Consider the following 15,977-nt stretch of genomic DNA (forward strand, 5'->3'; position numbering starts at 1 on the left):
ATAAATAAAATTTGACTTGACTTGACATTACGTCATATTCAGGAAATTATTATTATTAATTAATTAATTAAAAATAATTATTATTTTATTGTAGTGCATAAATTGTTTTTCAGAGGTCAGCTGTGACAAATTTGCTTTCAAAGAAGTTTTACTGTAACATCTGAAGTGAAATTTTGTGAAACCACCAAAATTACAGTGGAAGTGCAGAACACTGCAAATTTAACTTGACGGTCTGCAACATTGTCCCCTACAAAATATATGTTTATATACACAAATTCACTTTGCTAAATATGTTGAGAAGTAAATGTAGTTGACACTTGCATTGCCTTAGTAGGCTACATTTTTTTGAATTTACTGTTGCAAGTGTCGTTAAGTCAAAAGTCAACTACTTTAAGGTAGGAATTACGTTTTCATTTTTTGCAACAACAGTCTTTGCTTATGGTAACAATTTGCCAGGTTCACCATCATGGTTTGGCAGCAGAGGCTGAGGGGAGTGTCATTAGTGCAAGTGCAAGTTAGTACAGTTGCAAGTTTCTGTGCACACACCATGAAAGAGAAAGTTGTACTGGACAAATTAAAATTTCAACCTGATGATGATGCCAAAAGAAAAGTCAGGAGATCAACAAAGCTATTTGAATTTGTCCCCCAGGGACCATGAATATCTGTCACAGCCATCTATCGAATAGTTGTCAAGATTTCTCAAGGAGGCACTGGATAAAAAGTCAGGTGATTACCAAAAACATTAGGATTTATCTTCTGGGGACAGTGGATGTCTGCACAAAATTTGAAGGCAAATCCTTCAATAGTTGTTGCAATAGTTATGTATATAAGTTCATTAAGTACGAAAAGTCAGTTGATTATAATTTAGTGGGATTAATCCTGAAGGGAGCATGAATGTCTTTACAAAATTTCATGGCGATACATCGTGTTGTTTTTGATGAATCTATTTCTTAGGACACAGGATTTGGACAAAACTTCAGCTACACCAGACACTTTCTTCATTTATCTGGCCTGTGGGAATGGCTCTGATACTTTTCTCACTGCAGAAATTGAGCAGTGTACAGCACAGAGGATTGTTGTTGTGTTTTTTTTTCCTTTCACTGACTGTTACTTTGGCCTTAAAAAAGCAGTGAAAAGGGAAATGTAGATTTTGTTCTCTGTTCAGTCCTCAGAGGGTGCGAGCAGTGACCTGGCACTTTGTATTGTTGTTTCCAATGCAGCAGTGACAGAAGGAGGATAGATGGAGGAAAGATGCCAGATGGTGGATGTTTGCCACAGTTACATTTGAACTTTCACCTCATTGTCAGGAAAAAAAGAATAAGTGTGACGCTTCACTTTTAATCAAGCATTTTTTCCCACTTAGATTCAGTCCTGTTCCCTGGATGACTCATTGTAAAGTTGGAAAATGTCTGTGAGTAGTCCTGTGTGTGTGTGTATGTGTGTGCTTGCCGTGTGCATAGTTAATTATTGTAATTGATTTTCTTGATTGGCTGACAGCCGGGGTCAATACCGTGCTTCGGGACAGATCACAGCAGATTATGTGCTCGAGAGCACATTTCCAAAGATATTGCCCTTTTTGTGTTTGTGTGTGTACATGTGCATGTGTGTCCAGCTACACGTGTGTGTGTTTGTGTTTGTGTGTGCTTGTGTGGTCAGACGGCAGCCTGGTGAATTAGTATGAGTGAAAGTGTTGGCCGGTGATTTCAGTTATAATGAACAGGGAGAGGAGCCAATGATGAGAAATCATTTATTCATAAACAGAAGAGAGGATGAGATGGAACAACCTGTTTTGAATTTAAAAACGGCTAAATTATCCAAACCTCGACTGCCGTCACCTCGCCACCCTGCTGCCATTTGTTGACGGTAATCCAGCTTGTCATAATCATCAGCCACTTTGGACTAAATGGAGCATTGAATCGTTGGAGACGTGATGCGCAGGAGGCTCTCTAATTTTGCCCTCTCGTTATTGTCGGAGCGTGCAGATAATGTTCTGTGATTGTAAATAAACAAAATTAAGTCTAATTAATGGGAACATGAGCTGATGATGATTTCTGAAAATGATTTTTGAAGGTTTTGGAAGGGTTGGCACAGGAACACAATGACTGCATGTGGAATGGATGCCACAGTGTAGGCAGGAATACTGAGTGCAAGGTAAAGTAGTTGCAGTGTGACACGCTTCCCAAAATCACAGTGTAGAACATTGTGCAGAGCCTGAGGTGATACAGGGTTGAGCAGATATTGTAGTAGTACAAGGCTGTGAATGGGCTTTCTGGGTCCTGGTTCTCTTGAAATAACTGAGAAAATCTGCCTTAGTGGTTAGAAAATATCACTTGTTTAAGATGAAATTTACCTTGGAACTTTTGTGAACTAAGCTGAAAATAAATGTACATTTTGTTCATATATAATTGCATATTTACACATTGCACATTCTGAGTGTTATATATATTGAATTTTGACCCTGTTGATGATTTAAAGCATAATTATGTTTTGTTACTTGGAGCTTAATTTCGTAGACTTGGCTATTATTTTTACTTGGCCAATGAAATCCAATGGGGACAGGAGAAAGACTGATCATAAACAACCCCAATGTTTAACCAGATTATGTATACCACATTATTTGTAGGTAAAACTAAAACTGAGTCCTCCAAAAATGTTGCTGATAATCTCCTATTTCACCAGAGGATTAAGTTGTCTGTAAGTACAACTACAGTAAGTATAGTCAAGTATAAGTTAAAGTGGATATTTACAACAGTTTGGGTAATAGTTTTACTCTCCTCTTCTGAAAAGTCTGACTAATCTCTGGATTTGTTCAAAACTGGTCTGATCATCTGATTGTGTTTGACTTTGTTGAAACGATGTTGCTGTTGAAAACGAGAGACTAGACTTTAAATAATGTATTTAATTCTTGTTTAACTTGGTGAGTATAATGCTATTATTAATAATAATAGTGGTGGACATCACTGCAGAAATAAGACCCAATTACTGGAATTGTCCTTTGAATACAAACTGTAATGACTCGCCACTATATTAGCACTGACCTAGACCTTGAAACACTGTGTATTAGAATAGCAGACTCTGGTATTTAATATTTCATTCTTGTTTGATGTCAATCATCTCCTGCAGATTTAACCCAGTTGGGGTTTTTATGGTAATATTTTTTTCACTGGTGGTTGGCGAGCATGCAGAATATTATGGCTTTCGACTGCACATGAGGAGGGATCATCCAGTAGACTCTTAATATTCCTTAAGAGAGATTTCACACACACACACACACACACACTTGGCGTGCACGCACAATGCAGCAGAGAGATAAGTGCTGAGGGAATAAAAAAAGGCATCACTTACACAGGTAAAGCGATAAAAAAACAGAAAAAGGCGTTAAGCCACTAAAGGACTGGAGTGAAGGGGTGCAGCAGAGGAGGAGATGGGATAAAAGAGCAGAAGTGAAGACAAGGGAAGAGGAGGAGAGGGAGAAGAGAGTTTAAATCCAAGGATAAGGGGAAGAGACGTGATAAAAAGAGAGAGAGAGAGAGAGAGAGTTCCATGAGAGCAGCAGAGGATAAAAAGAGTGGAGAGGTGGAAAGAAAAAAGAGTGGATTTGGGTTAAGTGCTATCTCGGTGAGCAGAGTAGTTCTTGTAGCGACGAGACGCCGACCACATCAAACGGCACGTGCTGCTGAATAGGCACCTAACACACTCACACACGCACTCATACACACTTCCCTCATCTCCCTCGTGTACAGTACGGTAGCTATTTTGTGGTGACAGTGCAACCGAGCAGTTGTCATCCATAAATCCTTAGTATTAGTGAAGCTACTGTAGCCTGAATATACTCACAGTGGAGTCGGCATTGGGCTAATCTGGAGGGAGGAGGAGGAAAACAAGGAATTAAAACGGGGAGGGGGGGGGTGAAGGGGAAGGAGGAATAGGAGAGAAGATGAGGGGAAAGACAGGACAGGGAGAGGGGTGAAGAATGTTGAAAAAGAGGAGAAGAGGAGACAATAGGAGGAGAAAATGGATGGAAAGAAGGAGATGAGGGAAAGAGAAAGATGATGGGAATGAGGGAGAGGGGGTTAAGCAGAGGTGAGGAGGGGATAGAGAGGGAAGGATAGAGGCAACTGGCAATGAAAAGAACGATTGAGGAAAGCCAGAAAGCTCAGGGAAGACATGAAAGCGTAACAGATTTAAAAAAAAGAAAAAAAAAAAAGAGAGAGTGTTGAATGGGGGTTGAATTTGAGAGATCGTTGAGCAAAGAAAGAAGGAAAAGTGCGCTGTGGTCAGGAGCCAAAATCAGGAGATCAGAAGAAGAATCTTGCAGAAGAAGTTCAACCAGAGACAAGGGACGAGGGGAGGGATGGAGAGAGGAGATGAAGTGAAGCAGAGGACTGGGCAGCGAGCACTCACTCATCTATCAGGAGTTCCTGCTAGCTTTCACCGCTGCTAATCCTGAGAAGAGGCATCCCTTCTCAAACTGGGGCGTCAAGCTGCGCTCGAATCACTTTAACCCAGATAATTCCAGTCCATACTGGGGTGCCAGTTAAAAGACTTTTCTAGTTCACAGCCCCCACAGAGTCAGGAGATTACTCAAGTTCCTCCTTCAAATTAGTGAAGTATTTGAATTAAGGTTCAGCTGCATGAGGAGAGGACGTGTTAAATATCATTTTAGAAAGGATTTCTATAATTTTCTGGCGCTCTGGGCTTGTAATTTTTTCACCGAGGCTTCAGTGACTCAGACTATTTACTGGATCTAAAAGTTGTTGCTAAGCAGTAGTCGCGAAAGTTCTGCCAAATGGCTGGAGCTGCATTTACTACCTGGCAAGAAGCTTAAGCAAGGAGCTGTTGGGGTCTCGCTGACTCCAGCAGTGTAACTCTTTGAGATAAATGTGTGGTTTGTGTGATATACTGTTGTGCTATACGTGGATATAAGCTATGTAAGTTAAGGGGAGAGTTTAAGTTAACTTGCCAGGCTTTCTACAGCACTAAGTATTTTATTGTGAGATACAGAGAGTGGATATCTAATGTGTTTCACAAAAGCATCTTGGCACTTAGATTCAGAGAGAGAGAGTGTGTGTGAAATGTGGAGCTCTTGGATGATATTTATGGCTGCACGGTGGTAAACAAGAACAGACGTGGCGGTTTGTGAAAGGTAATTTATATCCGAGACCCTCATGTTCTGTCAGCATCCGCAGATATTGGAGCTATTATGTCCATATTCATTAATCATAGTTGCCGTCTCTGGAAATGCCTCCAACATATAGACCCTGACATGAATTCACAGCATTAGAGAGTCATAGTTGGCCCATTCATTTTTACATAAGTTTTTTATTATAAATCAGTGTGTGTATGTGTGTGTGTGTGTGTTCATTGACATGCAAAGCAAAGATCAAGGCATTCAAGGCAATTTTCACCGGGTTATTAGTACCCCGTCCGCCAACTCAATTCACGTACTATCAAGCACACACTCAGTGATACCAGAGTAATAATCTACCCAGCTCTATCACCGACTTAAATTATTCATAGATTCTTATTGTGTGGTGTAATTATACCGTTTCGTCCTATGCATTTTGAGTATTTGATAGGTGCCGTGTGATTACTTAAGAAAAGGAGTGAGCAAAATGGAAAACTGTGAGGTGCTGCGCTGCGTCTCTTCAGAACGATCAAACAGCATCAGATGGTCCGGTGATGAGAAGTTCAAGAAGTTGTCCTCGTTTGACAACTTGAAACTGGATTCTGTTTCTCTCTCTCTCTCTCTCTCTCTCTCTCTCTCTCTTTATTTTTTTATTTTTTGGCTTCAATAAAAGTTGGGACATGACATTAACCTCTGAGGTAATACCATGACTAAAATTTTAGGGATGTTTGACAGGAAAGTCATGGCTAATTCAATCATATACGGTGCTTCAGGTATAATAAACATACTAGTGTATTCTTCATACTAAATACAGACTAAATGGTTTATTTTAAAAAAATGTGACCCAGCTTGACTTAAATTTTGATTCTTTTTGCCCTATGTAAAAAGAAATATTGTCACAAACAAACAAACAAACTGGTAATCAACCGAGCTGAGCACCACAGTTCTGACTTTTCCACCTACAATAAAAGAAAACAATTCAGAATATACAGTTCCTTCACCTTTCGGACTGAATGGGATTTTCGATTGAGAAAGATGGATGTCTGTTCTCATCAGCGAGTGAAAATCCTGCAAACTACACCTCAGGTTTGTCAACATCATATCACCTATTTTTTCTGTAGATGCTTTCTCCTTAGTGCCTGATGTACAGTCTTTACATGTCCACACTCATTACTATAGTTGTGTATCTAGACTGAAGGATCACTAGTTTGAGTCAGTAGTTCAGGTCTGAGGTTCTTCAAGGTTAAAGGGATTCTCATACATTTCTAATTATACTTCATTATCATTATTCCCTTGGCGCTTCAAGCACAGATTTTTACTCTGGTTCTCCACTTTCTGTGAATGAGATGTGGTGGTGGAGAAAGTAGTCACATTCTTTATTTAAGTAAACAATGTGAAAATCCTCCATTGCAAGTAAATATCCTGCATGTAAATATTACTTAAGTAAAAGTATCTAAGTATAATGAGGAAACATTTACTTAAACATGTAAAAAGTGCCCACTGCAGAAAACTCACATCTGAGTGAATGTTATATATCAATTGATTATTATTACTGATGCATTAATTATCAATTATTGATTCATTTCAATAAAAAAGCCTCAGATTATTTTCTTGATTAATCATTTGGTACATAGGTAGCCCAAAGTGAAACCTTCATGGTGCAGGTTTTGATATTTGAGATGCTGGAACCACAATATGTTTGGCATTTTACATGAAAAATAACTTAGATAGATGCCCATTAATTATCTGTAAATCAACTGTTTGAATAGTCAACTAATCATTTGTTTGTATTGTTGGGTACTTTAATTTATAGCAAATGTAATTTGTAAAGTAACTAGTTACTAAAGCTGCCAAATAATTGTATTAGAATAACAACCATAATATTTCCTTCTCAGATGTTCTGGAGAGTTTGAAAATACTCAAATAAAATTATTTTTTGTTACAAAACAAAAACAAACAATAAAAAAAAAATCTGTTTTAAAATCTTTTGCAAATCCACCTACATTATGATCCATATGATAGTTTACTGTACATTAAATGTACAACACACATGTTTTTAAAGAGTGCAGACACCTAAAGCTGTACACTGGCAGTGTCATCAGATTTATGGATGACACATTTAAAATCAACAGACTGTCGTGAAGTCCTTGTACATAAACTAACATAGAACAATATAGCAAAACGGTGAAATGGTGATATGTGTCGCAGACATAACGTGTATGCCAGCGACTTTTGTTCTCATCCGAGGTGAATTTGTAGTATTTTATGATACTACATTATGGTCTCTCCTTCTTTCTGTGTCACTCTTATTCTCTTTGGTTGTCTGTCTCTGTTTGTAGATTAAAACCAGTCAAATTCTCTTCTGTTTCTCTACCACTTTTTGATTCGACAAAAATGTGCTGTCTAAGTGTTTGTGAGACGCCACAGACTGCATACACAAACACGCAGAGAGTGGCTGCTGTCACCATTTTTAACAGGCCTCTGCAGATTTTTTTCATTGACAGAGAGCTGGAGAGTACAGTGAGCTCCTGACGATGCTACCACACACCATTTATTTCTCCACTGTACAGTATAGATCTGATATATGCATCGGCACTGGTGTGAAATTCTAGTCATCATTCAAATCATGTATCAACTTTTCTTGAATCTTATGAAGAGAATTTGACTGGAAATAGTTTCATCTGAACATCTGCCATTTTAAACCTTTTTCGTGCTGTTTTGAGCAGAAGCAGATTTAAACTGAGCTGAATGCCACACTGACCTGCTTTATGTGTCACTCTTGTGGTTGCGGGGACTTGAAATTTGAAATTCACTCAGCCTTCTCTCTGTCTTTCTGTCCATCTGTTTAGTCACTTCCTCTTTGAGTCACTTTGATTAGCAGATTTTGTGGTCTTGGTGTTGGTTTTACGTAACCTCTGACTTACTGTTACTTTTTAAAGTAAAATTTTATTTTCTTTCATCAGCATGTTATGTATTTCTAATCATTCCCTGGCTTTATTGAAGCTGTGGTTAATTGTTTTTTTTTTTTTTTCAGTTCCGGCTCCAAGGAGGCTGCGTTTCAAAGAGCTGAGCTCGAGCAAACTTCTTGTTTCATGGAAGGAACCCAAAGGAGACTTTGACAGCTATCTGTTCCTCTACAACAGCATACCAGGTGGGATGATTTCACTGTACTGATACACACACCGAGCACACACACTGGCACACACAGAGAAAATGCTTCTACACTGAAAAGAAGTGGAACTTGACTTTGAATTTTTTTGGGGGAAGGATCCCATTATGACTTGGATTTTCTGTCTGTCAGGAAGGATTATGTAATTTACTTCTTATCAAAGCTCCTTTGAAGGGATTACACTCTGGAAAGATGTGGAGGACTCAAAGTTTGTCCTGCATGTCTGCCAAGTTTGAGACAAAGGAGTGTTTTTGCTGCGTACGTGGAACCTGTCAGCAGATTTGAAAATGGGACTGTGACAGGAACACAGGACAGAAGGACCGACACTGACTCATGATGCTGGAGTTCAGACCAGGACAGAAGCAGCAGCAGTAGCAGTCATTCATTCAGAAATAAACTGTGTTATCACTGTACGGCGTTGCGGCCATGATGGACGCTTGACATCCTGCTTTTATCCTGCGTCTGTCAGTAGTTGATCATTATACAGCCACAGGGCATGACCTTGTCTCTTTCTGGGCACGCACAGTGTAGTCAGTAATCACCTTAATTACTACTGACATCTCCTTTATCATGTTATCACAGAGCATGTACCTTCACGGTCACACATCTCCTCTGATATCAGTTCCTTAACTATAGCAGCACTGCTGCCTGCGTTTGTTCCCTATTAATGCTGTGCTGTGCTGCAGACAATTGTTTCGCAGGCGTTGTAAAAATGAATAACTGGAACTGAATAAGCACTCTGTAACATAAAACTTGTTTTTCGCAAACAACCCTTTGCGAGAACCGCCTTGTCTGACAATTTCTTGCTGCCTCCGACAGCTGAAAAGAGAACAAAAACTGAAATTTATGGCCACTTCCTCCAGGGGAGGAGTGCAGCAGTAGCTCACTGGCATTCAGCAAATGCAGTAAAAAAAAAAAAAAAAAAGGACTTTCACAGCATCCCTTCTGTATCCTGTAATGTAGTCCGTACACAATTTGGCTAATAAAGCCTTCTCTGATGAAAAGAGGGATGAGGACGCAAATATCTGCTCTTCTGACCCTATGTCTAGTCTGCTCTGCCCCCCGGTTTGTCTGAGTCAGATGAAGTGAGCGACAGGAACACAGCAAAGCGTGTTAACACTGGCTGAAGGTCCCTTTGTTGAGGCTTAAAACACATTTTAGATCACAAAAGGTGCTGTCAAAGTGGCAGCTAACCTTTTCGTTCAACACAATATCCTTTTTCTCCTCAGAGTTCTTGTAAAAAGGAGCAACTAAAGTGCAGCTGGATAAGGAATCAAGTTTTGGGTCAAAGCAAATGGCTCATTTTTGCCAACAAAAACTTGACTCTCCAGGTTTTTTCTCAATGCTTATATTCTTTAAAACATTGTCCCCTGTCAATTTTTTCCCATTATCAGCTTGTATCCTTGTAGACAATGTCTTATTGCATCAAAAATTGTTTAACTTTAGCCTGTGTTTCTCTGTCCAATGGCTTTATTTTCTGTTTTATGACAGTGCATGAATTAAACCAAAATAAGCACTTATTGGAAGTCTGTTCAATAGCCTGCCAACAATTCTGAAATTCAAATCGTGCGGCTTGTGTCTGTGTGTGCTCGCATATTTGTGTGTTACTTATGAGTGCCAGATGTCTATATTTACTCTTTTAAATCTCAGCGGAGATGTAGCCAAACCCAGCAGAAGAAAGTCTTGTTTTTACTGTAGGCAACTGCAATTTATTGTAGCAATGTTGCTGCAACCAGTTGGTTTCACAACAAGTAGGCCTACAAGAGAATGTGTGTAGATGTACAGCTCTACCTTATTAGACAGCTGAAGCACATTGGTGTTTCACAAGATCTATATCTATTTTCAGTGGCCGTTTGTCCTCCGGAACAGTCAGAAGGGGCAACAAAGACCCCATTCCACACTCAAAAGCAAATGTTTTCCAAAATGATTTTTCAGATTTACAACAGAAAAAACTCACTAGCTATTTTGGTAAATGTACATCTGGTTAACTGACCCACCTCCATTTAAAAGCAGCAGCAATAGGGAACAGGTGTTTTGATGCTAGTGCTACCTGTAAACAGATGCTAAACAATGCTAATGCTACAGTCCCAGGAAGGATGCTTTGTGTTTCATAAGGTCAAAGCTGAGGAGATCTGAGGACACAAAGCGGACACTAGGTAGTATTAGAAAGTTGGGATGTACAGGTTTATAACATTATTCTCTCTCTCTTTGTGTATGACTGGGCTATATTTATTCTATAATTGATCAGATTTTGGTGAAGTCACATTATGTTCCTGTGTTTATTTTAGATTATGATCTTTGTCTAAATTTGACTTGTGGTATTTTTATACAGTATTTTTTGCTGTTGCCTTAAGTGCATTTTATCGGCCAATATAAAGGAAAACAACGTGGCTGTGTGTTCTTTGTGATGGTTATACCAGGCCTGTTTTTCATTTGTGATGAAGCATTCTAGTGATGCCGAATGCCATGAAATTCCTGCCAACCTTTTATATTTATTCTTGGTTAAAAGGATTCTGACAACAGTCCTGAAAATGAGAACAGAATCAGTTGTTTGCTGCAATCCCCCAAAATCTGCTTAATTAAACTTAATGTGGAGTGATGGTGTTTTTAATGAGTTTTCCACAATTGAGTCATCCCACATGCAAGCAGTTTGGATATCATGGAAACAAATGTGATCAACATTTATGTTGTTTCAACTTCAGTCCTCGGCCACAGGATTACAAAGTTTTACAGAGCAAATTTGTGAGACTTTAAACTACTTTTAATGGAATAGTCCTTTTTTGGGGGGAGGGGGGTACACTTACCTGTTTTCTTTCAGAGAGATTAAAGATCAATGACAATTCTGGTGCCAGGAGTTAATTATCTTAGCTTAGCATAAAGACTGAAAGCAGAGGGAAACCGCTAGCCCGGCTCCATCCAAAGTACAAAAATAAGCTTACAATCTAAAGTTCACTAAATAACAGGGAGTTTGCAGATTAATCTTGTTAGTTTAAGAAGATTAATCAGGCTACAGAAGCTGTTTCCCCTTGTTTCTAGTTTTTATGTTACGCTCTGCTATGACCTGCTTGCTGTAATTTTATATTTAGCAAATAGGCAAGAAAGGAAATAAAAGTATTTCCCAAAATTCATAATTCTTTACACATCACATTAAGTATTCTTCAACACTTTCAGCCTCAGACTGAAATGAAAAAAGATGATTCACTCACCATGTGTAGAAAATAATAATAAGACTGGCTATTTCCGTTAAAAATTCTAACCAGGTAATTGCAGGGGGAGTCTTTGATCCACTATTGATGTTCCCCAATAATTCTATTTCAGGAAAGGGAACTTGTCATACAGCGACCAAGTGAAAGTCTGCCCTTCAACTTCAGTCCTCGTATGTGACAGTGGTTTGTTTCACCTGTGCAGATTAAGGTTCCAGTTTGTGGTGTGAACGCTGATCCATGCATTTACCCTGACTGACCTGCCGTCCCCTTCAGTAGGATTTATCTCCCTTCTCCTAAAAAGCGTCGTTAGTCATCACCCTGCAGGGACAGGAGACACAAAAGCTGAGGAAGCATACACACAGCTTATTGATGTCCCGATTGATTGCAGGGTCAGAATTAAAATGGGGTGATAATGTGACTTGTTGGTCTGATGGGGATTAACTGCTGAGAACAGGACACACACACTCTCTCTCTCTCTCTCTCTCTCTCTTTCTCTCTCTCTCTTGTTCCTTTGTGAGGATCGGCAGTTTGTTTTGGGGACAAATTGTATTTTCCAGACCCTAAAACCTAAAACTAACTGTTTTTTTTAACACTTAATAGTGAAGATACATAAGATGCTTTTCACAAAGATAAAACTACAATAACATGTGCAAAGAAATCCACTAAAGAAGCAAATATTTTGACCTTGATCTAGTGTTTTCCTGCCCTCAGAATGGAGAATCTTAATCAGCTCCTCTGCTGAATTAACTTTATATTGGCTCGGACATGAGAATACTAATATTTTGCTTCCAAGCAACTGAATATAGCAACAAGAAATGAAAAACACAGCTTGAAATATCCATGAGTCTAACCTTTGCCCCTCTGCTCCTTCTTCTTCTCCTCTCTCTCCATCAGGTGGTCAGCAGAGGGAGATCATAGTGTCTAAATCCGACACTAGGGTGTTGATAACAGACTACAACCCCTCCAAAGACTACATTGTCAGTGTCATTGCTGTCAGTGGCAGTGAGCAGAGCAGAGCACTTCAGGGCAGGCATAAAGGTTGGTTCATGCATTTCATATATTCTATTGCTGTACCTGTATTGTGATGCTCCCATATACTCCTCTACTCTATTCAACAATGTTATGCGCTACTCCTCAATTTTGCTTAACACGACACTACTACGCTATTCTCTCAAACCTTTTCTGCCTTCTTCTTGTCTCCTACATTTTGTCTTCTCCTCCTTTCTCCCCTTATGTCCTTCTCTCCTTTTTTATTTCCTGTCCCCTCTACTTTTCTCCTCTCCTCTCTGTAATGCTGCACTCTTATGTGCTATATTTGACTTTTCTTTACCATATTCTACTCCATTTTCTGCTCTGTTTATCTCCATTTGCCAGTTTAATTTCTACTGTATCCTCTATGAATCTATGACTGTGCTTTAATTATTAGCATATGTAGACTATATATATAAGTGCTGCTTTTTATTGGATGGGATTCTGCTAACCTATGATTGATCTGTTTTATCTGCTGTAGCTGAAAGAGGTGAGAGTGATGGAGGAGACAAGACTGAGCCCCACAGGCTGACTGATTCAGTTGTACCTCCAGAGGATGCCAACGAGATCTCTGGAGGTAGGACAAATGCTCACAAACACAGTTTCCAGGAGAGGAGGCCATACACAAATCCTGTGCTCACATGAACGTATAAATAAAGCAAATTGTGCTGAGTAGCTCTGTGCTTAAAGACTCCTCCAGTTCAGTTGCCATAGTGATGTTTGGAGGTAGGAAAAACAGCCCCTTAGTGCTGTGTCTAACACCAGCTCCCCAGATCAGAAAGCCAAAAAATATGAGTTTGGTGACCGTCCATGTCCGGTTGGAGCCGACTGCGAAGTGCCACCCCCCCGCCACCCCCCCACCCTCCCCAACCCATGCAGAGTTTAAAAGAGAAATCCACCTTTTAAAGCAATACCCAGACAGACATCGGCCCGGTGGTCTACTTGCCCACCAAGTGAGAGTAAAGATGCCAAAACCATCTACGCCTCACTGGTGAATCACTCACAGTGGTGCTTTGTGGAAACTCTTCAGCATACTCGATGCTGAGTGATATTAGGTGACTGTGACTACTGATATTAGGCGATGACTGACCCACGCTGCTCACTTGCGTCTGCGTGGCTGCCTGTTAATTTGACAAGACCTGTCTGGCTTTCTGTCTGTTTGTAATCGAAACCAAGATGTTCTTTCATTTGGCAGCATTAACGTCCTCATGTTTAAATGTCTAATATTTCAGCGTCTATGAAATGTGAGAGAAGAAAGGAATGCATTCATCTTCTTTATTGAAAATGTACTCGCATAGAGACGGCCTTCTATCTGTTGATTTCTTTACCATAAGTGTGAGTTCAGCGGGGGGACTGTAGAATAATTTGTAAAATTTGGTTTTCTGTGTGCTCGTGTCCGTGTGTGTGTGAGAGAGGCAAAGATTTAGCTGGTAATTTGCAGACTCAGACATGAGTGACGCTTGTGGCTGAATTTGAGACACTCTAATTGCTGCTGATGTGTGAATGTGATTGTTTTTACAAGATTTAAAAGTCACTTTCTGAGACATTTTTACCATATCTTTGTATCGTAATGTGTACACAAAGACAGGGTCTCATTACATGGTGGTAGGATGCTTATTATCGAAGTACACTTGCTTTAGGCTGGCCTATTATTCGGTTTTGGTTGGATGATCATTAATCACAGGGCACTGGAAGAGAGTGGGACCTCAAAAATATTCAGGAAGTTACAATTACTGAATATCGTCTGAATAAGTCCAGCCTCCATTCAACTGCATACTACATGTCATCATTTATATGGACTATAACCTTTAATATTATTTTCACAATATAATTTTACTCTGTAATGCTATATGTGCACTTCATACTTGCTGATGGAGCAAGAGAAGGACACACACACACACAGAGAGAGAGAGAGAGAGAGAGAGAGAGAGAGAAAGAGAGAGAGAGAGAGCATCACTGGGCAATTAACCATGTTATAAAGCTTATTTATAGACACTTTACATCCGTGAATACATAATAAATTGGCTCTCAGGTGGAGATGAAAATACATCGATAGTAAATCAAAGCAAATTTCGTAGTGAGTGCAATCTTAAAGTACCTTTATCACAATGTATTAACCTGCATATTAAGTTATGGAAATGCGTTGGATTCACAATAAATAATGTGTGATTGTCATACCTACAGTATATTGCAGGTATATAGTAAATTATGTCTAGATTCTTCATATCATGACAGTACTGTGCTGTTGCTATGCACTCTGCCATCGTTACATAAAGAATTAAAACATGAGCTGAAAGACAACAAAAACTAAAATGATACATATATGAATAAGTAAAATAAGCCCTGTTGCTTTCCCAGCGACAGGGACTGCAATAGACTTGTTTTCAGCTTCCGCTGACTGATCTTGTCGTTCGTTGTGGCAATTAAAATCAGGTGCTGCAGTAAAATCTCAGCATCATAAATTGCGCTGTGACTTTTATTTTCATGTTTTCAAAAACCAGATTTGCTTTTGATTTGTTCTTTCTGCAACCGCAGACAGCAACATGATGTGTCAGTGCAGAATTGAGGCTGTTATTGTTTTTTGGTAAAATTCAACTGTTGTTGCTCTGGTCCAACACATCTGGTTGCAAAATTACCAAAAAACGTTTTCATGCGAGCCCGCGCATTGAACCTGTCTCCAGTTCAAAATAGAAACTTAAACTACCACTGAACCCAGACTGAAACTGTATCTTGATAAAAATAAAAACTAATGAAAAACTGTTAAACTAAAGTAATGACTCCCTCTCTCTCTCTCTCTCTCTCACACACACACACACAGACACACTTGTACACAGAGGTTTAGATCTTTGATGTTCTTCCCCTTTGTTTCTCTCTTGCTCTCCTCCTCCTCTCCTTCCTGTCAGCTGGATTTCCTTCAGTCCGCTCTTATCAGAGCCACTCACCATTCACTGCGGCAGAGGTGACCTTGATTGGTGTTCTGCCTCGTACCTGTTGGGGATTATAATAATATCCTGCTGTGCTTCAATAGAATCTGTGTGAGTGTATGTGTGTGCTGTAGTGAAGATGATAATGTCTCTCAGTGGATCAATAGGAGGTGCTCTTTTGTGTTGCACTGTAACATGCGACTGTCGACCCCCCCTCCTCTTTTTGAGTGTGTTTGTGCTCTACAGTGATAATAACAATGTCCCACAGTGCCCCAAAGAGATGCCGTTGTATGAAGTCTCCTTCTGTGTGTGTGTGTGTGTGTGTGTATTAGTAATGCTATCCCAGTCCGTCACTGCTTTGTTCCATAGTAGTAATCAGCTCGCTTTTATGTCAGGGTGGATTGTTTACAAAACCTTTCATTAACAGCTGGCTCATAGTCTCATCTCTTCTCTTCTCTGATGTATGTGTGTGTGTGTGTGTGTGTTTGTGTAGGGCAGACATCAGACAAGTCAGTTATGTT

At 39.6% G+C, this 15,977-nt stretch overlaps 1 protein-coding gene across 1 annotated transcript in view; it reads left to right on the top strand.

The window, feature by feature from the left end:
* The window catches only part of col14a1a (collagen, type XIV, alpha 1a), a 127,297-nt gene that overhangs the window by 4,502 nt on the left and 106,818 nt on the right, over positions 1–15,977 (top strand). The window contains exons 3-5 of the mRNA XM_018686105.2: positions 8,163–8,279; positions 12,398–12,541; positions 13,014–13,109. Of these exons, the coding sequence (XP_018541621.1) occupies positions 8,163–8,279; positions 12,398–12,541; positions 13,014–13,109 (357 nt within the window). The remainder of the gene's footprint in view (positions 1–8,162; positions 8,280–12,397; positions 12,542–13,013; positions 13,110–15,977) is intronic.

The sequence above is a fragment of the Lates calcarifer genome, linkage group LG15 (assembly GCF_001640805.2).
Source record: "Lates calcarifer isolate ASB-BC8 linkage group LG15, TLL_Latcal_v3, whole genome shotgun sequence".
Taxonomy (NCBI): Eukaryota; Metazoa; Chordata; class Actinopteri; family Centropomidae; genus Lates; species Lates calcarifer.